Raw genomic sequence first — 27,157 nt, 5'->3', positions numbered from 1 at the left:
GGGGTTTAAAGTTTCTGCCAGTGTTTCACAAAGCTGACTCTCTGCCAATCCTGAGTCAGGGAATGTTTCTCAGACAAAAGCAACAAACATTAAATTAGCTCATGCAAATTAATTATCTAACATTACCATTTACTGTTTTTTATACATATAACAATTAGAAAATAAGAGTAAAATCTGGTATAAATTCTGTGCCTAATCAAAACATGGATCCATCCACTGCGGAAATAAGGGAGGAGCTGAAAGTACACCGTGGATACCTTTAGTGCCCTCCCACTGGCACATATATGCTGCTTCCTCTTTGTGCTTGAAATGAAAAATAAACACACCACAAACAAACTCTCTATTATTCTGATTCTGTATTTCAAGTTCATTATTTACCTGAGCAGTCTGACATCATTACAGCTTTCATCAGCCTAGCACTCTTTAACTTGGCGTTTACAGCTCCATGTGGGTATCGCAGTACGAGAAGATGTTATGGTCAATGTTTGTACCATGATTTCATTCTTGGCTTTGGAATTATTACACACCCGTGAGAATAAAAGCAAAAGTTGTGATATTACAACAATACAGGTGATAATAAGATGCGCTACAAATCATGAGATTAGGAGCAAAACTTGCCTGACTGATACCATCTGTAATGTTACAAGATGCTCATACTATGTGATGGAAGCTGGATTTGTGATTTAACTTTGTCTCACACCATCAACACTTTTCTTGTAAAATTAATCTTTGAACCTTCCACCTTTTTCCCATTTTTTTCTTGAAATCTCAGTTCTGTTTTATGGAACAGTGGCCTTACTATCCTGTCATAAGACCTGGCTCAGAGTGAGGTGTGAGGTCATTCAAACTGCACACGGATCAGCTGGCGTGCTCAGTACACTCATGATGTCAGCACTGCGTGTGAGAGCAGGAGGAGTACAGGTACAGCAGGATGAAGCAGTCGATCAGAAGGATGCTGTAGAAACATCTCTGTGTGTACAGACTCCGACCCCTCTTAAAGCGAGTCAGCAGTACAGCCAGCAGTGAAAAGAAGGTGGCCATGTTCAGGAGGAGGAACAGGCGTATGTAGGAAGCCGTGCTGGGTAAACTGTCGCTTCCTGCTGTGGCGACCATGTGAACTTCCTTGAATTTGCGACCCTTGAAAAAGCCCCCCTTTCTGTTCTTGCGGCTGTCTGCGTAATCCACAAAGGCCCGCGTATCTGCATCGCCCTCTTCTGGACTGTCATCATATGTGCGCTTTGAAGTTCTCTGTCTCTCTTTCTTTTCGTTCACCTCAATCTGTGCAAAAATGTCAGGTAGAGTCTCTGAGAGCTTATCTCCGAGGTTCACTCTCTTCCCCCCCTTACCTTTGCTCTGTTTTCTGGACATAGCGAACATCTTCTCAATGGCTTCCTCCGTCTTCTTCTTGTCAGTGAACTGGAGGAGGCGCTCTGCTGTCTTTCGGAAGCTGACGGTGTTGAGGACCCGTCCAAGGATGTGCCTCTCCATCTGCTGGAAGACGGGCTTGACGTGTTGGAGGTTGTCCTCCATTAGGCTGACATATTCCTCCACTTCCTCCGGAAAGCTGCTAACCTCAGCTGCTTCCTTCTCAAATACGATCTTCTTGTTGTCCAATAGCACCATGGCAAAAAGTGCCTTGCTGGTGACCTCTGCAGTCAACAGGTAAATTGTGTAGATGTGTTTCTTGGTGGCCAGGTAGATATCGACCCTCTCATTATCCCCACGCAGGCTAAAGCTCTGCACATCCACACCTGGTCCAAAGAAAATGTAGGCCATCCTAGTGTGAGGGTACCTCAATGGCATTGTGACATTCACATAGTTGGAGCCATTATAAGGGTATCCTCGAGGGTAATTCCAGTAGCCTACCACCCCTTTGTTACTGTAGTTTGTGTCATCCATCCAGAACATCTTATATTTATCCTCCCCGTGTGATATAAACGCTCCATGAACACCATCTACCTTTGTACCTTGGAATGGCAGCTCTGTGTTGTGAAAGAAGGCACTCATGGCACGGACAGGGCTGTCAGGATCCAGGTGGATGTGGTCGACAACAAGCAGGAGCTGTGGATGAAGAAGGAGCAGGTTCCTCTGGAAATTCCTGATCTTCAGTTCTGGATTGTAAGCAGAACGTCCTTCTCCTCGGATAAAGATCATGCCCTTCCTCTCTATAGCAGCTTCCACTCTCCCCTGAGCATCAGCAGCTGGCCCCACCTTGTACTTTAACCACTTGGAATCACAGGCTTCTGTAACCTGTCCAGCCCATGGCTTAAAGCAACTCCCTGAGAAGGCTGAGCTAAACAAAACCGCATTGTTCAACAAGGTATACTTTGGTCCATAGAGTGCCTCAGTGACGAACGGGACACCGTTGGGCGCAAACGTGAAAGAGTTCTGATCAGGGTGTTCGTGGCCGGCATTAAAGTTCCTCCACCCTTTAATCCACTCTTTGTACTTGTTCTTATGAACAATGTCGAAGATGGCACGTCCCCCCAGCTTCCCTGACTTGAAGGACAGAAAAGAGCTGTTGGCTTTGACGGGTAAAGCGCTTCCATATGTTACCACGCCCCAGTCCTCAAAGTAGTGGAGCTTGGGTGTTCCAAAATCTGATGGGGGTTTGGGGACCAGGCCTGGGTCATACCTGCAGAACCAGAGGACAGATATTATTGACCCCAAATCCAAAACGTTGGGATGCTATCTAAAATGTAAATAAATGTACCAATTCAGGAAAAATATTTCCTGAAATCAGGAAAAATATTTGCAAATTTTCAAACCTTTCAAGGAAAAAGAAATTGTCTGAAAATTTGAGCAAGACAATGCGAAACCACATCCATTATGTATATGAGTGGATTTTCTAAAATCAATGACTATGTCTATATTTCATCTTAAATATGTTTAACTGAGTATCAGACTCATTACACCATTTAAAAGAACCATCATGGACTGGGCTGTTGCTGGTGTTATTATCCTAGAGCAGTCATTTTTATTTTAAAAAAATATTAAAATATTAATTAATAGTATTAAAATGTTAATCAAGGTTAATTGAGCACATGTAAATGCAGAGACTGGCACTGTTCTACTTAATGCTGACCGCCAGAGAAGACATTAAGTACCTGGATGACTCACGCCAACAAAGTCACAAGAGATTCAGACTACAACTCAGTCGCAGACCAAAGGGCCCTGCACAACTGCTGTCACCACAGGATGAGGGTTGACCACATTAACCCTGCAGAAGCAGGCAAAGGTACAGGAAGAAGCTCAAGAACTGTGGCACAGATGTCACTGAGGGAAACATCTCTCCACAGCTCCACTCCTGGTGGAAGGACATTTCACAGGTGGAACTTGGAGGCCCTGAAGTCTCTACACTTCTGAAATGGTATCAACAACCCAGTGTAAAAGCCTCTGTTTGTGCCTCTCATGATAGACCAAGACTGCATCTATCTTACAGAAGCCAGGAGTCATGTCAATGTCTTAGAGCCTGAACAGGGCAAAGTATGTCAAGTATGTGAGTGCGTTGATGTTTCCAAAGCAAACAGATCACTTGCCGCTAGGGATGGGTATCGAAAACTGGTTCTTGTTGAGAACCGGTTCCCACTGTTTCAATTCCTTGGAATTGTTTGCCATTTTTGTAAACGATTCCCTTATCGATTCCAGTCGCCCTGAAGGATGTCACCACATTGCGGAGCGTCATTTACACAGCGCGTAAGCGGCTCAAACGCTCAAAAGTTTGGTTATACTTTACGAGAACGGATGACAACAGGGCAACTTGCAATACTTGCAAAGTGGATATTTCATTTAAGGGAGGAAACACTACGAATATGCAAAAGCATTTGCTCACAAAACACGCGATAACCTTAAATGAATGTCGTGTTTTTAATTCCGCTCCAGACTCGTGAATCTCAACCCAGCAGCAGCGGTAACGTTTGCACGTCCTCTCCCGTTAATGCCGCAGGTAAATAATCAACTAACAGTGCATATTATGTTAGCGCGATCTGCCTTATTACAAAACCTGCCATTACTGTGCATTTAGGTGACCATGATGAGAGAGACAGACAGAGTCTGGCTCAGATGCTGGCAGTTCTCACTGCAATCTACCGGTAGCGTCTCCTTTCAGGCCAGGATAGACGAATGTCACCGAGCAGTGACTGAGTTTGTGGTAAAAGGCTTGCACCCATTTGCCACAGCAGATGCCCCCAATTTTTGGTAAGTGAATGTGTTTAATTGTAGGCAGGGACATTACTGGATATTCTTGTGTAATTGCTACAGAATAATTTATGTTATACTTTGTTATTGCTACAGAAGAATATTTATTTTATTATTTTACATTTACAATTTTTTTTCCTGGGGACCCTGTGACACCCCATTGAAGAGCCGTAGGCTGGATCTCTTAAGATCTCACTGTTGGGTTTGTAAGGCCATGTTACTCCTAAATTTCTATCTTGTTCAAAGAGAAGATATAAAACAAAGTTCTAAGCTATTCGACCTTAGTGTTCTCCTTTTTTTAAAAAGAATCGATAAGAGAATCGATAAAGAATCGAATCGCTAAACAGAATCGAAAATGGAATCGGAATCGTGAAAATCTTATCAATACCCATCCCTTCTTGGGGCCATGCCTTTGCTAGATCTACCACTGGCTTCAGCCTCCTCTCATACACCAGGGGACTTTTAGTCAGAAATGATGTCTGACTCATTCTCACAAGGTGAGGAGAAGCTCATGTTAAGAGCTGCTGAGCCTCCAGGAACTGACCTGATCTGGTGCCCCATTGGTTATCATGATACATGTTATCTTGTGGTCTCACACAGCACTACAGCCTTAGAGGGAGGAATCTATAACCACCACTTCCCCGTGGAAGGGAAATGATCCAAAGGAATACCACGGGTCAAAAAAAGTCCAGTTCCTCCAGGTGTCCAGAGACTGAAGGCAATACTTCAACACTACCACTGGCCTGTTTTGGTCCTTCTGGGGGTCAAGGCCCAAGCTGTTGATACAAACCTGCAGGGGGCCCCAAGAAAGAAGCCCCAGTGGCTTCCACGACTTCTGTCAGTTTCCCCAGCAACTGAACAAACACAAGAAGAGTTTTTATGTCTAAGACAGTCTGCATCTGAGTAGGGCCGCATGTCAACTAATTATCCAAGTATAGAAAAATCTGCAAGCCTCTGCTTTCAAGGGAGAAAGCCTCAATACACTTGTTAGGTGTTGGTTAGCACCCAAAGGTCGGTGACCAAGGCCTTCCAGTAGCTGAAACGTTGCAGTGAGAAACAGCTGACAGCAAAACTTTGACAATCAGGATGTCAGGATCGAGTGCTGCCTTGCATTTCTCTCAGCTAATGCCATGCAGCCGCAGTTGGTGCAAGAATAATTAGTGGGTGCCTGTCTCATGCTCATTGCCAAGAGACTCTCATGGCCATCTGTCCTGTTAAATGGATGATCTTCCAGCCCAACATTGGCAAGTGTAAAAAAAGGCAACAATTTATCATATTATCCATTTAAATTTACATGAAAAATTGACCAAATGACCAAAAAGTGACCCCTGACAAGATGTGCAGAAGTGTATGTTAAAGTACTGTCACTAACAAAAAAACGATGAAATTAACCTGAGCAGCTTACCAAATGAACTCTGTATGGAGAGTACACCATCGCTGGCCTTTTCCAGCTTGCCCCGGCCCTTCCATTACCCTGTTTTGATGAATTAGATCTGCCAGCCAGTTTCCACTGCCATTACGCAACACATAGCGGTCCAAAAATACCAGCTGGCTCTCTGGCCCGTAGAACCAGTTATAGTTGGAATCTGCAATTGCTACAGTTCGCTGAAATCCTGGTGAGATGGTGAAAACACAAAGAAGATAAAAACACCATATTTCATTTGTAAAGGGTACACATGACAAATAAAATGTTGTACTGAGTGAGTTTGAGGTTTGTAGAGCCAAAAAATGTGCAAAAATAGCACTTTAAACACTATGAATTCTTTGCAAATTACAAAACTCAACCATGCAAAACTCATTATGAAAGGATCTGGCTTGTGATCACAAATGTGTAACAAAAGAGCATTCCCCATCTTAAACCTCTGTGGCCCAGCTCAGCTCCACACTAAGTGCAAATTGTTCACACAGTTTTGTTGTCTATAATTACATAAGGAAACTCTTGCTCTCTGTTGTTGAGAGGATTCTTAGAAACCCGTTATAGTAACTACAACATGTTATCACAGTAAATCATTTGTCAAACCCAAACACTCGGGAACTTATAGCACAAACACTGTCAAGGTAAGTCTCTTCAGACTTATAAAGCCCCTGCTTTCAGTGTAATCTACACTCAAACCAAAGTTAATGTCTTCATTTTATCCTTTGCACAGCAGTACTTAGATTAGTTTTACATTGGACCATGGGTAGAATTATATTTCTTGTATCTGTATAGAAATTAACCTTTCTTCATTTAACTTTAAGTAAACACTGCAAATGAACTGACAATAACATCTATGAGAACGTTGGTCATTTATATTTCAACTGACTGACTCTCTAATCCTGTCAACAGTTTTAGAACATACAAGCAACCATACAAAATACAAAGATACACAACAATCCTCCATAGTCTTTCAGCAACACCCACTACAACTGACCTTCCACCTTTTTTCATTATTCACCCTCCAGCTTGTACTTCAGCCTAGCCTTCATTTTGCTTGGGTGGCATCTGTTTTTAGGTGCACTCACACTTTCCTGACACAGACAACTCATAATGTCATGTTTGTCAGGATGATAAGAAGGTCTATCCCAACTCAGGAGATAGCATGGGTCAATCCCTGGCAATGCCAAATGCATGCATTGGAGTAGGTGTGATGGACAGGGCTTAAAGGGATGAAAGCGTGTGTACACTACAGTAAGCGTTTCGAGTGCTCAGGTAAACACAGAGGTTTTACACAAGTATCAATCCAGGTAACTGGAATATATGGCATGATGTCACAAAAATCATCTCCTTGGATAATGCCTGTCATAGATATATGGAAACTCAACAGCCCAAAAAGTTACTATTTAGAGCTTTTTTTAATAGCTCTCTGAGCTCAGCTGCTCTCATCCACCAGTAGACTCTGTGCTCTGGTGGCATTTTCATGCAACACATGATAAAAAAAAACCTGATTAAATAACATAAACACTGCATCTCCATACAACATGGTAATATACTACGCAAAACTACCCACACCAACCATCTCCAACCTGGATTTAAGTGTGATCACATAAATCTTATACGTCATATGAGTTAATGAGAGGAAAGACAAAAAAGCACTACTCTGAAATTTTGGATTTAGTCATTTAAAAATCGCATGTCATTAAATTACATGTCAAAATGCTACTGACTTATTAGAAGGTTGTTATCTATTTCAAAATCTGTCTGGAAAAGTAGCAATGGTAAGTAAATCTGCCATTTATATAAAATAGCATATGGACATGCAATTTACATTACAGCACTTGGCATCTCTTCATTTACATTCAAGACTCAGACTAATACTGGAACTTAAACTGACAGTTACTTCCTTTTTTCCAGCTGTCTTCTGACACTTTAGCTTCTTTAAACTGTGAAGCTTCAGCTTGAGCTATTGTTCCAATACACACCAACAACAGAACACAACATTAAAAACAGTGAACAATTAAGTAACATTAAACCTCTTATTATTTCATTAAGATCTCACAAGATCCCAAAAGAAAAACACAGACAGTTAGTGGACAGCGATCATTCAGGGTGCTCCGAGGCCAGTTTGGGATAATCTGGCCTTGTCTTCCTGTCTGGTAGGAGGAGAAAGCTGCTATTGTGGCTCTGAAGCTCAGGCTCTCCTGGTCAGTGCAATTAGAGGTGCTTTCTGGGTGCAGAATTGCTGCTCAGCTACAATATAGAAACTGTCAGCAATTGGCTGCAAAATGCCTGAGTTTGACCTGGGGGCCCCTCCTCCCACTGCTACCCTCGCCCTGACCTCCAGACAAACCCCCAGGACACCACAGATCCCCGCATGCTTCAGCACAGCTTTGTCAGACATCCAGAAAGGTAATAACTACACGCATGCATGCCCCATATCAGTTCAGAGGAGAGGGTGCTCTCCAGTGGGGCAGCCTGAGGTAATTTTCATGCCTAAGCTAACATAATGAGGCCTTTGGCTGGAAGCGTTCTAGTAGGCATAAGCCAGATGTCTAGGCCACTCATAGCTGAATAAACACTTCCTCACAGGTTACTGACTTTTTATGTGCTTGCCTAAATATAACCATTACAGTAAAAAATACAAAAAAATCACATAATTAATTTTGCTGGCAGTATGTGGTGTCACTTTTACCGGGCAGGATGGTCCTGTACAGAAAGGCAAAGTGTTTAAGTAGCCAAGAGTGGTCGAAGTGGCCGATGGCAAAGTGGCGTTGCACCAGGAACATGTACTGGAAGAGAGAGCGGGTGGTGTAAGTCCCATATGCTACTCCTTCATACAGGGAACCGTCGGTCACATCCTGCAGGAGAACCATGGACTTCTCCATGATGGACAGGACTTGCTTGGTCCACAGGTAGGCCTCCTGAAGGTAACCTGGAACACAGGAAGTTCAGATGGTGTCAAAAAAATCCAAAACTAAATCTAAATTTCAGTTCATGAAACAATTTCAGAGTTGACTCTGCCTGTTGATGGATCTGAGGGTGCCATCTAAAGAAAGCTTCCATATTTAGCTGTGGCTACATCACACAGCTATGCTACACTGTACTATATATACTCCTTTAGACATAAACACAGACCAGATCACACACACAGAATCTACTATGAGAACATGCAGCCACATAAACACTGTAGCCACAGTTCACTGAGGAATCACGGGCTGTCAGCAAACTCTGGTTGACACGCTCCCCACAACACCCCCCTTCTCTGAGACATGGTCCACCCACTGGAGCCATCCCTGAATGGGTTTGGTTTGGTTGGCTTTTGTGCACAGAGCAGGTATTTACAAGTCATCAAACAGAGACACAAAGACTACATTTACACAAACAGGGCTTAAACAGTGCTTACAAAAGTCCAGGAGCCAACTTCAGAGCTGTCTGTCACTTTAATATAATTAATGTCCACATCCCGTCATTTCACACATTTAAAAGGAAACTGCGATATAGAAAAGAACATAGATACATTTTTGATTTGATTTTGCTGTGAAATGAAGAAAGAAAGAAAAAATATATAGCGTTAGTTCAGGCAAGCCATTAAGTCAGGCTCTACCACAATCCTGGCAGATCAGCTGATGTCTGTCCCATCCCACATCAGCTGATATCCTTCTACACATCCAGTTGGCAAATTTCATACAGGAAACAGAGTTTAAGCCGCTTAAGTTTTCCAACAGTCACTGTACATCTGTATTCTGTTTTGCAACCTACTTCCACCCCAACTTCTCAGGGAAGAATCAGGCTTCTTTTTACTACAGTGAGGTACAGAGGTATTAATAATCACCATTCATGTATGATGTGACAGTTAAATGTTGTCCACAGAACATCCAGAAATCGAAAAGATGGCACACCACACAAGTCACTGTACTCGTACACCAACATTTACAAAAAGGGAAAAAAGGCTCTATGAGCATGTGAGCTCATACGCATGTACATAGAGTAGCTGTTATCACAGAGTCTAACGCTGTGGACAGCTGACCGACAGAGGGCATGACGCTCTAAGTGCTAGGAACCACAGCTGCCAGCTCAGCCTTCAGAGCACTTTCACTCTGCACTCCAGAGGAATGTGAAACAGCAACTTTCCACTAATGCTCCTGGACTCGCCGAGCAATCCTTCAGTCTGTCTGGACAGCCGGTTAGTTTCAGGCAATACGGACCAAAATTAACATCTTGACACAAAAATGATCTTATCCCTGACAACAATATGTGAGATGTCACAAGGACATGTTCTTTTTGAACGGATGGATCAATAAATACTCGTCTAAAAGCAAGCGACAGAATGGTAGTCGCCTCGTAGCAACGCTTTTCTTTTTTTCAGCCTGGTGGCTTTTTTGAATCTGAAGAGGGAAGTGGAAGAAACACGAGAAAAATCCCCTTAAAGATCAAAAAGGCAGACATTAGCACTTACAGTAACACTATCAAATATTTGTGTGTAGGTGATTATCGCTCACAATCTTGAGTGCATCACTTCATGCATCAACGTTCAGAAGACAAAAAAATAAACATAACTCAGCCTTTAAGCTGCGACACTTGAATGAAAATAAAATTGATTTGGTTGCAGTTTTTTAAGAGAGCTGTGTAGCTACTGAACAAATGAAGTAGTTCCAGTCCTTAAACAAAGTTTAAGCAAAGAAGAGATTATTGTTCCATGTTTTTCACATAAAAGCTCAAATGTCTATAAATAAACTCAGTATAACTCAAGCCACTCTTCTGTTGTTACATGTTTATTTTGAAAAAATGTCTATGTAAGCAGATCTGCCTCTTGTTATACTGATTAAAATTCTTTGACCCTGTGTGTCAAATAAATAATAAAATGACTTTTGGCCAGTTTTGACATCTGACCTGTAGGAATGGGCGTACACTGCTACGATGAAAACATCTTTAACTCATTCTCAAACTGGCAGCAGTGTGCAAAAAGCTTTTGTCAGATAACCTATGAAGAAAAAATATAGTACGTAGTTTTTGGCAGCGATAAATGGAAAGCTTTCAGTTATTCAGAGCCAGGACTGAATTTAATGCCATGCCTAAATTAAGCTTGAATTAAGCGCAGCGTTAGACATGACGCCTGAATGAAGCTGCTAAAAAAGAATCTTAAATAAAGCAGATTTTTGTTTTTTGGATCACTTAAAATCGATCATGTGTTGCCAAACTATTAGGAAGCAAAGTTCTTCACCCTAGTTAGTTTTTAAACTCACATCTTTGCATGAGGTTGCTTGTAAATCACACTTGAGTGTGTGAATGTGTGTGTGAATGGGTGGATGATTGTGTATAGTGTAAAGCGCTTTGGGGTTCTTAGGACCAAGTAAAGCGCTATACAAATACAGACCATTTACCATTTAAGCAAAAATAAATATGTCATAAACAAAGCAACCAAGCTGAGGAAAACACAGTGTATTTCCTCAGTAATGCAGAGCAGGAGCAAAGTCATTTTTGGGGAGTAAAATGAAACCAAGCAAGACAAGGTCAGGTTGCAACTTTCCTGAGATGTCACAGAACTGTGTGCTTGTTGGTAACCTTTATGAAAAATGAGCAGAAATAAAACCACTGTGACCACAGTGGTTCTCGGCAATTGAGCTTAAATTTAGTTTACATCAGTACTAAATCTTAAACGCCAGAAAACAATTTGAGAACATCTTGATTTCCTTCCTCTTCTGCTTCACATACATATTTAGTCGATGGTGTTGAGATAGTGAACTGGAGTAATCATGGCAGATTCTGCAAAGGACATGCTCAAGATAGCGGGCCCCATTTACTAACATGTGCAACACAAAAGAACTGCGCAAAGAGTTTACGCAAAATCACCATCAGATGTATGACACAAACACACAGGACAAGTGTGTTCTTACTGTATGATTTGCGTATGATAGGGAACAGGACTCATTCCAAATCAACCACAGCCCATTTCTCTAAAAAGGATAGCTATAAAAGGAAATACACTGAACAAAAATATAAACGCAACACTTTTGTTTTTGCTCCCATTCCCCATGGGATGGACGTAGAGACCTAAAATTCATTCCAGATACACAATATAACCATCCCTCCCAAACAGTGGTCACAAATCAGTCCAAATGTGTGGTAGTGGGCACATCTGCTATATTGAGATAATCCATCCCACCTCACAGGTGTGCCACATCAGGATGCTGATCTGACATCATGAGTAGTGCACAGGTGTACCTCAGACTGCCCACAACAAAAGGCCACCCTGGAATGTGCAGTTTTGTCTCACAGCAAAATGCCACAGATGCCACAAGCAATGAGGGAGCGTGCAATTGGCATGCTGACAGCAGGAATGTCAACCAGATCTGTCGCCCGTGCATTGAATGTTCATTTCTCAACCATAAGCCGTCTCCACAGGCGTTTCAGAGAATATGGCAGCACATCCAACCAGCCTCACAACCGCAGACCTCTTGTAACCACACCAGCCCAGGACCTCCACATCCAGCAGGTTCACCTCCAAGATCGTCTGAGACCAGCCACCCAGACAGCTGCTGGAACAATTGGTTTTCACAACCAAACAATTTCTGCACAAACTGTCAGAAACCGTCTCAGGGACGCTCAACTGCATGCCCGTCGTCCTCATCGGGGTCTTGACCTGACTCCAGCTCGTCGCCGTAACAGACTTGTGTGGGCAAATGCTCACATTCGATGGCGTCTGGCACGTTGGAGAGGTGTGCGCTTCACGGATGAATCATGGTTCACATTGTTCAGGGCAGATGGCAGCTGAGAATGTCCCAGTTCTTGCATGGCCAGCATACTCACCGGACATGTCACCCATTGAGCATGTTTGGGATGTGCTTGACCGGCGTATACGACAGCGTGTACCAGTTCCCACGAATATCCAACAACCTCGCACAGCCATTGAAGTGGAGTGGACCAACATTCCACAGGCCACAATTGACAATCTGATAGACTCCATGCGACGATGTGTTGCACTGCATGAGGCAAATGGTGGTCACACCAGATACTGACCGGTTCTGGGTCCCCAGACCCCCAATAGCGCAAAAAAATGCACATTCCAGGGTGGCCTTTTGTTGTGGGCAGTCTGAGGTACACCTGTGCACTACTCATGATGTCATCAGCATCCTGATGTGGCACACCTGTGAGGTGGGATGGATTATCTCAATATAGCAGATGTGCCCACTACCACACATTTGGACTGATTTGTGACCACTGTTTGGGAGGGATGGTTATATTGTGTATCTGGAATGAATTTTAGGTCTCTACGTCCATCCCATGGGGAATGGGAGCAAAAACAAAAGTGTTGCGTTTATATTTTTGTTCAGTGTACATTTGCACTGAAGAAAATAAAAAGAACCCTAGGTTTCTCTGCAGCACTGTAGCCAGGCCGATAAAAAAATAGTTGGGCCAAGTATCCCTTTAACCTGAACTAATGAACTAATGAACCGTGAATCTCTTCAAAGCTAAAATTTAAACCACTAGATAAGAAGTTACTCATAACCATCTCACATACGTAACATTATCTACAGCTACTTTCAGTAGCATTGATCGGTTGGAGACTCTTTCTCTTCAATTGATCTTTCTGAGTTGACTTCAGTAGTTCTTCCTCCAAACCATCAACATGTCTTTTAGACCCTATTCCTACAAGACTGCTCTGAGAAGTTCTACCATTAATTAATGCTTCAATGTATCGGCTATGTACCACAGGCCTTCAAGCTGGCAGTTAAATTAGTAGTTAAATTCTTACATGAAAAGCCATCACTTGACCCAGCTTTCTTAGTTAATTATAAGCTATAATATTTTATTAGAGCGATTACAGCATGCCGTAGGTGTTAAAGGTACTGCAGTGCGGTGGTTTGAATCATACCTATCTAACAGAATCCAGTTTGTTGTTGTAAATGTAAACTTAGGTTAAATATGGAATTCCACAGGATTCTGTGCGAGGAACAATTCCTTTTACATTACAACACATAGTGAGGTTTCACTCACTATGTGTTTATGCACCTCTCTGCATATAATCATTAGTAATTATTAATCTCTTAATCACTGGGTCTCTTCCACAGTGTGTCTTTATCCTATCTTCCGCTTATTGAGCCTGGTTCTGCCAGAAGTTTCTTCTTGTTGAAAGTGAGCTTTGCCTTCCCACTCTCACCAAGCACTTGCTCATGCGGGGTTTAAGTGGAGAAAGTGGCGACAATGTCGTAAGAGAGAATCCTGTACTGCTAGGACAGAAAGAAAGGAAAAAGCAAAACTGGAGAAACTTAAAAACACGGTGTCCAAAGTCTGAGGAGGAAACCAGAAAAGGGGCAGCTGTCTAACATATAAAGTGTAAAACCAAAACTAAAACTACAGATTCTGACACTGTTTTAGCAAAAACAATAATTTTACTTGAGGGCAATCCCCCTCACTCATATTTTGAACAGTCAGCAGGAGCTAACTAGCTAGTATGCTGCTTTCAGTCTTGTGTTCTCCCTACCACCCAGTCAGGTTAGGGTTGTGCATGTCATTCAGTTGCTTACCCAAAGGTGATTTTGTCCAGCTGCTGGATAGATTCCACATTGACTCTGACTATATGGCAGTCCTTCTACTCTAACAGGAACCTGCAGCAGGTCTAGTACTGCTTTATGTGCTACTACAAAGTTGTGCAGAACAAGAATTCAATGCATACATTTTCCATCTGCCTTCCAAGACGGTGGAAGTGAAGTTTACCTACATGATCAGAGGCTCAGACTGAGAGAAAAACATCATGGAAGCAGATTAAGTTGAAGACATGACAGCATGAAATGTCTCAATATCTCACAGTCGTGTAAAAAAACAAAACAATTGATCATGTGTTAGTGTAACCCATCCCCCTAAAGAATTCCCGGAATCAGACTTTGGACCATGTTTAACTAAATCCCTTCAACGAAATCCAGACAAATGATAATCGTCTAGTCAGGCTGCATTTTGCTTTGTTTCCAGGATTTCTCTCCAACTTCCAAACTATTTGTGGAAAAATATTTCTTCATAAAAACATTTGAGGCACACAAACAGAAAACAAAACAGAATTTTTTGTGGCTTTTTCCACAATTCAAAATGATCACCAGTGTGAGCAATAAAGTACAAATGGACAGCATCATTGGTGTTCAGTAAATAGATTCTACCTAAATCTGTTAATTAGTGCGAACTTTCTGTGGTGAATGTGTGCAGAAAACACCAGCGATTAGAGAAAAGGCTGCAAAAGCACACAAAGCACCAACGGAAATACAAAAATCATACAAAACACAACAGAAATATTTTGGGGAGAAACTAATGTGATGGAACAACTGTGGAAGTAACAGAAACCAAAACACACCAAGGATTGCACTGAAACACGCTTCAGAGGCATCGTCTGTGTTACGAAGGAGAAAAGGAATCAAGATAATGTGTGTTTTAATCACACAATTCGGCAGAAGACTGTAGATAAATGTTTGCTATAGACCATTTATTGTTAGTGTGTTTCTTCAGGAGCTGTTTCTCCCTGTTTGTCTCCACCTTTTACACCATGGACAGAAAAACTTGCATGTGAACATGGCAAAAAAACCCATTCATGGGGTCTGTGTGGACACAGTGGAGGATTATAAATACCTTGGTCTGAACACTGACAATAAACTGGACAAAACACAGAAGGCCTAAAAAACCCCAAACGATTTATTTTTCCTGAGAAGTTCTTTAATATCTCAATGTTTTATGATTCTGTGGTGTGCTGGCACAGCAGACTGAGAATAACATACAGCAACAAACTCAAGAAACGGATCTGCGAAGCCAGAAACGTAACCATCACACACTTACCCTGCATCATGTAAACCAGACTTCCTGTGAGCAGAGCCACACAGTTGGTAGGCTGATGGTTGTGTAGGTACTGAAACCCCCACCCTCGGACGTAGGACTTCTCATACATCAGGCGTGATGCGTTGCCGATCACCTGCAGGAAACGTTCCTGCTGGCCCTTGTTCAAGTACTCATACAGGAAGTCGTAGGCAGTGGCAAATCCAACTAAAGAGTGTGCAAGAGGAACTTCATCCCAGGGAGCGTCTTTAACAAGCCTGCAATACATAGATCAGACAAACAGAAGGGAAAGCATCAGCAAGTGGAAAGAAATTGCAAGTATGAAATTTTCACTCTTTTCAACGAAATCCTGGCAAATGGCTTCTAATGAACGAGAAAGCCTTCCTTTGCAAAGGCTTTTAATTAACATAGCAGCTGTAAAAGGGCTGGTCTCTTTGAAAGCAAAATAAAGACGCTAAATAGGATTTATCAGCAAAATTACAAGTGTACCAACAAAACAAGACATTAGAAATGCAGCGTGGGTAGATTCTCTCCAGGTTGGATCTAAGACTGCTGACGTGTGAACTGCAAAGTGTTACTTTTGAGAAAAAAAGTGAAAGCAACCATTCTGTTCAGGTTAATTAAAGGGAACTGAACTACAGATGTGTGGACTGCATTTTAACAGCCAATAATTGACATCATGGATTGTGCTGAGATCTACACAAAGGCTGTCTTAAGATCTAAACCGGACTAGAGTCCTGTTATCACCTCCAGTCTAGCTGCAAGGATAAATCACTAAACACTAAAGCAACAACAACAACAAATAATAGAAATCTGTTCATCTCAACTGAAAAAACCTCCTGTGTAAATTTGAATTGTGGTAACTAAGAATCAGTTTGCACCTCTGTTGTAGAGAGTGGGTCAAAAGAGGACAGTAGGCAGCATTCCACTTCAGTGCGACACAAAGTAAGCACAGGGTGTAGCATCCTAAATACTGTCATTTTGGGTAATTTGACTAACCATCAAGCCTAGTTTGTTGACTTTCACTGTAGTTGTACTACCTTTCACAGAAATTTATAATGCTGCTATAATTTCATTTTTCAAGCTTTGGCATCTGCAGTCTACAAAAACATCCAGTACTAGTTGGAGCAACGTCAGCAACCAGGCTACAAAGAGTCCAATCTGCTGCAAGTGCACGCCATGAAAGCATACTTTTCTTTGCATTGACTGAAAATGGCACATGAGTAGTGGGGTATCCCCTGTCCTGCAGCCCGTTGTGCATTAGACAATTTCACTACTATCGTAACACACTATATTGCTATACTGAATTGAGGTTTTCCAATCACTTCCATGGACAAAAGTGTATAAAATCACTGGGAATTCCAGTGTGGTACAGTGATAAAATGCCACCTGTGCAACAAGTCCAGTTGTGAAATCTCCTCACTATTAAATATTCCACAGTCAACTGTTGGTGGCGTCATAACAAAGTGAAAGCGACTGATTTTATGTGGTAGGCCACATAAAATCAGTCAGCAGCTGCTGAGGTGCATAGTGCTCTTAATGCTTCAGCATAAGAGTACCAACTTTGGGGAAACAGTTTGGGGATGGCCACTTCCTGTTCCAACATCACTGTGCACCAAAGTAAAGTCCATACATACATGAATGAGTGAGTTTGGTGTGGAAAACTTGACTGGCCTGCACAGAGTCCTCACCTCAACCCTGACAGAACACCACTGGGATCAACTAGAGCAGAGACTTCGATCCAGGCCTTCACATTACCGGTAGTCTCTAACCTCAGAAATGCACTTGTGCAAAAATGATCAAAAATTCCCATTAAAACTTCTAAACTTTGTGGTTATGTATGTATAGGTAGCTCTGCTTTGTGGTCTATGGACACACACTATTGAGCCTTCGCAGAAACCCCCAGCTGCCCCAATTACACACTTGATAAAATGCATTAATGGTATTCTTCCTTCAGCTGGATCCTTAAATTTATATTCATTCATTTGAAAATCAGAGCTTTTTTTATTTTTGAAATCTGGCCAAAGGACAAAAAAGAAAAGAGAATAAAAGTTACTGCAAACTTAGAGTTGGACTTGATATTAAATTATGCCAAAACACACTAGTTTTGATTTTATATATTTCTCTTGTTTGCTTTTTATTCCACTATTTTTATTTTATTCCGGCACACATGTACAATGACAATAAAAAAAAAAAACACACACACACACGCACCAGAGAGGCAGGCACCATTCTGCCACAAAGTAGAAGCTCTTCATTGGAACATGGTTGTTGCAGGCGTAATTGAAGGTCCTGGAGCCACTCTGCAGAGGCCCCGAGAGGTTCAGTGACCACAATAAAAGTGCGGCCAAGTAGAAAACTCACAGTGTGCTCTTAAGACGTGAAAACACATGCTCAGTGGCTTTTCTTTTCTGCACTGTGGCACACATCCTAATGTTGTGAAAAATGCCCTGTAAATTGCACTAATGCCAATCTGGAAAATCCCCCTGGCCCTGTTCAGTGGTTGGAGGGAACATGGCAACCGTGCAGTGGAATGAGAAGGATTAAACTGTCCCTTTAAAGAAGAATTCACCTGAGATTCTCTTTCTGTTCTTGTAAAACTGAGCACCTATGAAACAACAGGAATGCTTTATAACACACAAACTGACAAGTTTAGATAAGGGAGAAACATAATTCTTCTGTGAGTGACACAACAGATAATGATGTTCCACCACTGGGAACATGTACTGCCAAGAATCTTGAGCAGCGTTTGTATAGTAGCGCGATGAAGACAGTTAATTATCACATTTATCAATTTTGACATCTTTAATATTGAATGCTGATTTCAATAAATGAAAAAGAAAGACAAATTAGGCTTAGAAATATGGACTTATTCTCCACATCTGAAGTCCTTTGGGGAGGAAATGATGCAGGGAAGAAAATCATGGGTGGTGCACAAAACCTGCTTTGAAATTTCTAAGAAACTGGAGCAGTCAAAAAACACTCTTCGGTCACTAGGACTTGCAATATTGCTATAGATTGTTTTGTATTTGTATAATATTAATTTGGAAAACTTTTTATTGCAAATGTATTGTTTGTGAAGTGAACCAGGTGTAAAACATCTATGGTGTCTGTTTCCATCCTAATGATGATCCAGAGAGGGCATTTTAACTGGCACGGTGACACAGTACGATAACATAAAAATCTAAAGACCACCAGTAGAGGAGACTTTGATTTAACTGTGCTCTTTTGCTAACTTTTGCATGTCTAAGTCCTGCTAAACCTTTTTGGCTAATTAGAATACATTAGAATAAATTAAAAACCCTAGAAAAAAAAGTACATGGTTCTATTCCATTCACCCTATATTTACTGAGGACTATCTCACAAGTATCGACAAAGTGATCTGCAGCAACATTACAAACAATTTAATTGGCTCTGAAAAACGAGTCTAAGTCTTCTTTTTCCCCAGCTTCTTTGGTTTACCGAAATACATAACTTGACACGCCCCAACCACTGGTAAAAAAAAAGGAAACTCAAACTATACACAAGAATTTCCCAACATTCCTGCAGGACCTGCTGATTTAAATCTTGCTTATTAACACTGTTTACACCATTAATAGTCAAAAACTGCAGAGGTTGAGCAAACTGTTTGAAAATGTAAGAGAAGCAAGCACTGAGATGGTGATGATTAACAAATATTATACAGGTAGAGAGCCTGACTCCTGCAAGATTGTGAAGCCACTATTTCCATATATGAAAGTATTTAAGCACCACTTCTGATTGGTTTTAGTCTTTCAAACACAATGTGTGTAGAATTGGAAGCGGTGAATGACTTTAATCCACTTTTCAGCCTTTTTGCATTTGCCAGCCAGAACTGATGGCCATTGAACTCAATCGAATTGTTAGGGAAATAAGGAAGCACGGCTACTGGCATGAAGTTCAGTCATGGCTGACTGTGAAAAGCCTGAGGATTGTCCAGGCATTGGCTGAATGGATGAATTCAGCTGACTTGCTAATGTTTTTCTCACAGTAGGAAATGTGGCGAGGTGGAAAATAAAAACATAGACATGCATGTGTTTATATCATTTCGATTTTAGACTGACACATTTCCGAGTGGCTAGTCTAAATTTACCCCTGAGAATTTTGGTTGCCAATAAGTCTTGACTGTTATAATTAAACTTGAAAGAGGTTTTGGAGCTAAAGAAATATAGCTTTGTACAACGACTTTGGGACTAAGCAGAACATTAGTTTAGATCACTTTGTTTTCACATTTTAAATTAAGTTCAATTTAGTTAAAATTTGTTTATATAGCGCTAAATCACAACAGCAACCACCTCGAGCTTGAGCCGGATAATACTGTAAATTAGAAAGCAGACACAGAAGAAACTCCAACAATCATGCGACCCTCTCTGAGCAAGTACTTGGTGACAGTGAGAAGGAAGGAAGCCTCTGACAGATCAAGGCTCAGGTAGAGGCAGCCATCTGCCACAACAGGTTTAGGGTGAGTGACAGGACATTTAAAAAAAAAAACCACACACTTTCTGTTGAATCATAATACGAATGAATAAAAAATAAATGCTATGACCCAGTCACATAGTTTATCAGTAGCAGGAAGGCAGTGGAGTGTCCAAAGAAGATGCTGACTGCAGTAAACAGTTAAGTTTGCTAAGAAAACCATTTAAAGCCTAAATTCAGATGACTGGATTTTAGAGGTTTTGAGTACTTTTTCCATTTAGCTGTGTTATCATTCTTAAAAACTGTTTGTGACCAAATAGTTTCTGTTTGTTTTCTTCCTGAATTAAATTAACACAGATACACTGCTGTGGAAAAGTATTTCCCCTCTCCTAGTTTCTCATTTTTTGTAATTTGCCACACTCGTTTAGTTGTCTTTGTTGATGATCTTAGAGTAAATATGAAATGTCGTTTTTTATTTATTAAGGGAAAAATGCTATTCAACTCTACCTGGATACCTCTACCTGAAAAACTGACAGTAATATGTATATTTAATTATTAGTTTGGGGAAGTATGGATGAATTTGGCTTTGTTCACCCTCAAACAAAATGCTCCTGCAACAAACAGAATGTAACTCTGTGAAAAGCACTGAATTGATACTTAGAGAAACTTCAAAGCCTGAAGAACGTAGCAACCTATCGTCACCTAAGATAATATATGCTGTGTTCAGAGTTGATATAAACAGCTCATTGCTGTGGTTTCCTTTGCACATCCAAAATAGTCATCATCATACATTCTTACCTAATTTGACATCAAAGTGCTGATATGCAGCAAAGCTAAAATCCCTCTGCCATGTTCAAACCAACGATAATAATGAGCCCTATGGCACTGATTGTGTATACTCTGCAGCTCTGTTCAGCCACTCAAACACTGAGGTTGCATATGTCATAACCACACAATCATAAGTTCCATACAAAGGTGGCAAATGTCGTGTCAAAACTCCCTGAGAATTACTTAGCCTTGTGTAAACTGAAGCAAACATATGATGGAAACATATTCTCTAGGATGAAGTGTACATCATACTAAAGCAAGAGCTCCCACAGCTGGATTACCAAGTTGAAAACATGGGAAATACAAGAAAGATTGGTTAGGGAAATGACTGTAGCTTAGCCTGATGATATGCAATACAGAGGAGAACTAACCACAACTAGAGGCAGTCCCTGTCAGGTCACCTGGACCCTGAGCTTCAGTCACAACCCAGGCCTGAACTATTCAGCCCACATCTGAATATTTCATTTCCTCTCACTTGGGGTGAGGGTGGGGGTTGTTTGGGCAAACAGCTGCTAAACATATTTCCTGGACTACAGACTTATCGGCCCACAATGCATCTTTACCACGAGTCTTCCCACAGAGAAGGACCGGAACACTCCAGAGAGGGGACTGACTAAAAAGCCACTGACAGCAGTGGTTTAGCATTAAAGCTGCATTGATGAAGATGTAGGGGTGGGGCAGAGATATCGAGTAACATCTGTAAACTGTAAACAAAAAGTTTCAGTCACAGTCACAGTCACAAGTAAAAAACAACAGAAAATATACCAACTAGGCTGGGCTGCCATCCTCTCCATGTAGTCCTTGACCAGATCGAGGGCCCCGGCCCTGTGTGGGTACAGCAGGCAGAACATGGACAGGACGCCCAGGTTGTTTCCATAAACCTCATTCCAGCGGGCGCTGAACTCGGCCGGGCTCCAGGGGGGCAGGTACTCCTCGGGGTGCTCTAGCATGGTCTCCCCGGCCTCACGGATTCGTCTCGCCATCTCTTGGTGAGTCCCTGCAGCTGCGTACTGCAGCTGTTCCACATCCCCACGGCTGAAGTACAGCATGGGATGACCATTGTAGTTGCCCCCCATGAAGGGGATTCCTCCGCTGGGGTCCACCTCGGCTACAGCTGCCAGAGAGAGCAGGGGCCACAGAAGACTTATGAAGAAGACAGTGGGCGCCCCGCGGGTGTAGGTTCTCATCCTCTCATCGGAGACTGGGCTGTGGCATTGCCGAAGGAGCTCAGCTGAGAAGGGGAAGGGGGAGAAAGATTTGAGAAAGCCGGCCCATATTCTGCAGAGTTTTTTTTCTCGCAAAAGCCCTGCATTCCTTGAATAATTAGATACAGCTGTAGGCCTGATGATCCGGCCTTTCCATACTGATGGAGAGGCAGCAGTGTTTAGAAACGATCAGCACTGTCTGATAGAGTAGGACTTTATCGTTTCCAAGAATTTAAGAATAGCCTAAAATTTCCATGAAACACCGCCTTACCTTCTCTTAAACCCACAGGATTTAAGTCGGCGTTGCTATTGTCAGACAAGTCTTGCCATGCACACCCAGGCCAGGCCAGAGGAGCAGGCCCTAGAGGTCATAAATGGCCCATTACTGCAGTAACATTAGTCTGGTTCACTGAAACACGCTTTAAACCAAAATGGTGTGCTTTACAGTGAGACTGTGCTCCAAACATGAGCGTAAATTCCATGACCTTAGAGGAGCTTTTGGCAAAGCCCCAGTGGAAAAGCATTTGGTAGTGATTTAAAAGACGTCTAGACTGGAGTCCGTTCTAACAGGCTGAAAGTGGACGTGCATCTTATAAAGAAAGAAAATTCAAGCCGGAATGTAAAACTGAGTCTCCTCCTGGAATTAATTCTGACATTTGACCTCAGGAGGCGTCACATTCCTCTGTGGTGAACACGAAGGTGGAAGATTTATACCAAGGACCAAGCAGAACAGAAAACTTTTTTTTTTCTTAAGCTCTCTATCTTATGGTTTTCATTAAATTCAGGCTCAGTCAGGACAGCTGTAGTCAACAGAAGATTGTTATAAAATTAGAGCTACCAGAATAAAAAATGATAATAATATTATTTATATTGTTATTTGGCAGATTCTTTTATATGTTTGTTTACAATTGGCATATTATACAAAAAAAAATATTACATAGTTATGATAATGCTTTTATGTTGATATTTAAGGTTTAAACACTGCTATTTCTGTCTATTTCTTTTTGGCAGCAGCAAAGCACAGAGCACAGCTGGCATCAGTGACAACAGTTCTCATATAAATTAGGTCAAAAAAAGGATGAAAAGAGGAGGGCAGAGGTGGGTTGCAAAGCGGCTTGCTCAGCTGATGTGTACAGTCTAGAGCAGGTTAACTAGCGTGCCCCGTATGATATTTGCCAATTGAATGTGTAGAAAAGTATGAGCCGAGCCATCGACTAGTACGGGATGACCTTAGAATGAAACGAGCTGATTGGCTGGGACTGCAGCTGAGCTCTGACTTCTATGTTTTATCACTGCTTTACAACATGACTTTTTTTTTATTTTGTAAAAGGATAAAAAGCATGTGATAGTTAAGATATCCTACTGTAACTGAATGTAAAAACATAATCTGCAAAATGTGTATTGAACACAGTGATTAAGATATTTTATTTCCTCTGTTTTAACGGATAATCATTCCTTGGTGAGGGGTGTGTATGTCATGGTTGCAGCTTTTCAGAGATGATTGCCTTCCCTCTCCATTTAACATCACTGTAGATTAGTGATGGGATTTCCAGCTCTTTTTAGAGAACCGGCTCTTTCGGCTCCGAACCGGCTCTTCAGGTTGTTTTGTTGCTTTAATTAATTTATTATTAACAACAATATAAAATTATGCACAAAAGGAATTACTAATGTAAAAAATGTGTTTTTATTTATATATGTTTATATATAAATATGTTAGGTATTTTAGTACCATGGTAGCATTTACTGGATATTGTTTTATAGTGACATTATACAGGAAAACTCTGTCATTCAATAAGGCCCCTTTGTTTTAGTTATTTTTCTCTTTGACCCAAGAATTGATGTGTGAGAATCACAGGCTGGTACAAGGTTGAAATACCACAGAGATCACTCCCTCAGCTACATTAGTTTCTTAATCTTTTAGGAGACGCCTGTTGAGGCCAAATGGTTTGTTTCAGATTTCACTAATGTAAGAACTCTTTGTTTTGTGCCTTGAAAATATGTCGCTGAGATAATCACAATTGTAGCTGAACTGATACACTACACAAAGGATGCTTCTTCACCCAAGGGCAGGAAGACGCTCCCTTATCTTGGTCTGTACTGGTTTAAACTGATAATCTGCTGTCTCATGAATTTTACCCTCTATATAAACTGTTGTACTTGTGAATAAAGTTGAGTCAATTTGGGAAGACAATCTAAAGCAGTCTCTGTTTTCTTGTTCTCCCAAGCTGCTCCCGAGCTCGTACTAACACGCTGAATGGCATGCTTGAATATTACTTGAGAATATATTTGACTGTGTTACAGACTAAGGGACATTCTCTGCTGATAGGTGAAGGTACATTCTCTGCTGATAGACGTCCACGCCTCGGAGGAAGCCGATCCACGGAGTAGGCCCTGGAAACCGTTTCCTTCAATATGCAGTGGCCCCTAGAGACAAAGCACTACAAACTCCAAAACACATTTCTAGCGTTAACTGAACTTCCAAAACAGAGCTACCTAGATCACTTAAATTACACAATTGAAAGCATATGTGTATTGTTTGTGTATTTATACACAAGCACTCATATATATTCAAATAATTTTTTAAAAATTGTTCATTTACCTGTTACTATCACACACCAAATCCGGTCGTTGGTACTTGCTTGGAGTTTGTACATGTTTGTACATGCTTTGTTTCTAGGTCCACCGTAAATATACTTTTATTTATTCACTCCACATAAAATGTAATAAATAAATCATATAATACAAAAACAAACTATTCACATTTCAACTTTTAACTATTTAATTTTTCAGATTTTTCCTTTTAAACAAATTTAAAGTGAAACAACACAAAACACTGCAAACCACAACACAATTAAATATAAATTAAAATATGAAAACAAAAAGAACATGCATATTCTCTGTCATATAGGCCTGCATGAATAAACTTTCTGTATCCTTTAATCATCCACAACTACTTTCTGTTGCGGATGACTACTATACCTTTCTAATGTGACGTTGTTGTCCCTGGCTCTCTTTCTCTGTCTCTCCCTCCTGCTCTGTTCCTGTACTACTGAGTGTAACTACCGGCCCTCCCCACTCTTCCCAGCGCAAGCACACGGCCCCAGTGCGGAGTGAAGTGAAAAAAAGATAAGGAGCCGGTGTTGTGCCAAAAAGTGATTTCCGGTATTTGCCAAAAACTGATTGCTCGTATTTAAACTGCTATAAGTAACTTGTTGGGCTATACTATGTGAAACATATGTCAAATGCATCCCTTATGGATGACAAAGTCATCTTAAGCCACAAACAACATTCGTGTAACAAGGTAGAAGCCGCAATCAGTTTTTGGCAGTGACTTTTATATAACCTTTATTTATGCAGTTAAAAAAAATCTCATTAACATTAAAATGTCTTTTGTAAGAGTAAGTTGGCCAAGAGGACAGCAGAAATGGCAGCAAATATTACAATAGTTCTGTAAAAATATTTTAAGTGGGGATAAAGGACCGGATTGGTTATAATGTAAGTACAATAACACAGAGTTGTAAAGATACTTGAAAAACGGATAATTTTTTAATTCTCTATATAACCCCTTTGTAAACCCTGTTCACCGAAGTCTATTTACGAACATACCTAAAGATATTACACATAAAAAATACACAGAAACACTGGGACTCAGTTTTTGGCAGACAATCACTTTTTGGCACAACACAGGCTCGAAAGAGCCATTTCGTTCGCGACCGACACATCACTACTGTAGATTTACTTAATTAAGAAAAACATTTCTCCATTAAGAAAACAATGGATAAATCAGGTGATAATACCTGAATATATGAAACGAATCTGAGCTCTGAACTGAAGGCTTCACTGCTTTAAAGCCATCTGAATTGGCTAGGTTCATCTAACAGAAGAGCACCAGGGCTGAGTAAAGCCAAAAGGAAGTGCCACCTGTGGTGTCTCCAACCGAAAATATAAATATAATTTTAGATTTTTTATTGACTTATTTAAAGGTTAAGTTATATAACTAAGTTATATAGCTGAATTTGCACTGATCATATTAAAAACCTAGCCTGGTAACAGTGATCTATTTTAAGAAAAGTAAGAAGGTTTTTTAAATTATACCAGACCTTTCATCTTAACAGATATTTTCCAGTGTTATTAACAATTTCCCCAATTTACAGGAAAACTAGGCATGGCCTGAGTGTTGGGCTTGTACTTCTCATGTAATTGCTCACATTTGTATTTTGGCAGCATTTTACTCCGCTCAGTAATTTTCCACCGGCTGATACCTTTGGCATTTTCTCATATTTATTACGTTGGTTTTTTTCGGGTTTGTTTTTATGTTAACTTAGCACATCTTTACAGCCGTAATAAGACAAAGTCCTGGACGTTAGCTCGTTATCAACACTAGCTAATTCCAGTGTGAAGTACGCCAAGAATGACGTGCTGTTTAATAAATTATTAGAAAACAGTCATAACTTTTATTCCGTATTTTTCCACGGTCACGCTCAGGTATGAAGCTGAGCTGCCTCCTCTGGTTCATGTTTGTAAGGTAATAAGGTACGGTAAAAGTAACGTTAAAATTTTTAAGCTAACTTCTCGCTCAAAGAGTTTCTGCGTTTCATTAAACCCCAAAACCAGCCGACACAAGCAGCTGTGCTTTCAGGAAACACCCTCCATCAACACAATAGCACCGACACTCGCGGAAATATTCGTTTTCGGTGGTACTGATAATCCAGAGCCACGCACAAAGTCGCCTTGTTCGTGCGTAGCCCACCAAAAAGATTTAAGGACCTCTCAAATGTGTGTGGGGGGGAGAGTCGTTACCTGTCAGAAGCGGCGCTCACAATCCGTATGTCACTTCTTCCAGCTGTCATCTCACAGCAGCAGGTTTCAAAAAGATGATTGATACGGCTGAAAGGCAGAATTTAATAATCCCTTTTTTTCAAGAGGAAACACAGAGAGAGGAGGGAGGTATGTGTGAGTGCGGAGCCAGCGTCATGCTGGCGAATGAGGAGGGGCCGCAGGAAGAGAAGCTTTAAGAGGACCTAATGAACTGTGGCTGAACGAAAAGCCCCAAACCAGAGCTGCTGTAAACTGCAAGAAAAACGTGGATATATATTCAAATAGTAAGTTTAATCAGAACATTCTTTTTTTTTTTCCCCAAATTGATTGGCTGTTGAATCTCCTGACAAAAAAATGACTAAATATGTGAGTTTAAATTTGTAAAATATTTGCAATATCTGGGGGAAAAAAATCACACTGATGATGTAGGAGACTCAAAAGTCAT

General features: G+C 41.1%; 1 protein-coding gene across 1 annotated transcript; it reads right to left on the bottom strand.

Moving 5' to 3' along the window:
- Positions 1–26,831, bottom strand: dse (dermatan sulfate epimerase). The gene is made up of 6 exons (XM_085373425.1): positions 26,695–26,831; positions 21,455–21,920; positions 15,431–15,684; positions 8,307–8,546; positions 5,603–5,810; positions 1–2,635 (listed from the first exon to the last, which is right to left on the bottom strand). Exons 2-6 carry the CDS (start codon positions 21,874–21,876, stop codon positions 889–891), a joined length of 2,871 nt encoding a protein of 956 aa, XP_085229551.1. The 5' UTR covers positions 21,877–21,920; positions 26,695–26,831; the 3' UTR covers positions 1–888.
- Positions 26,832–27,157: the final 326 nt, after the last annotated feature.

Source organism: Diplotaxodon limnothrissa, linkage group LG15, assembly GCF_057381915.1.
Source record: "Diplotaxodon limnothrissa isolate DT_005_m linkage group LG15, D_limnothrissa_male_GT1.1, whole genome shotgun sequence".
Classification (NCBI taxonomy): domain Eukaryota; kingdom Metazoa; phylum Chordata; class Actinopteri; order Cichliformes; family Cichlidae; genus Diplotaxodon; species Diplotaxodon limnothrissa.
Note: the sequence above shows the minus strand (reverse complement) of the source record. Positions and strands in the feature narration are given on the sequence as shown.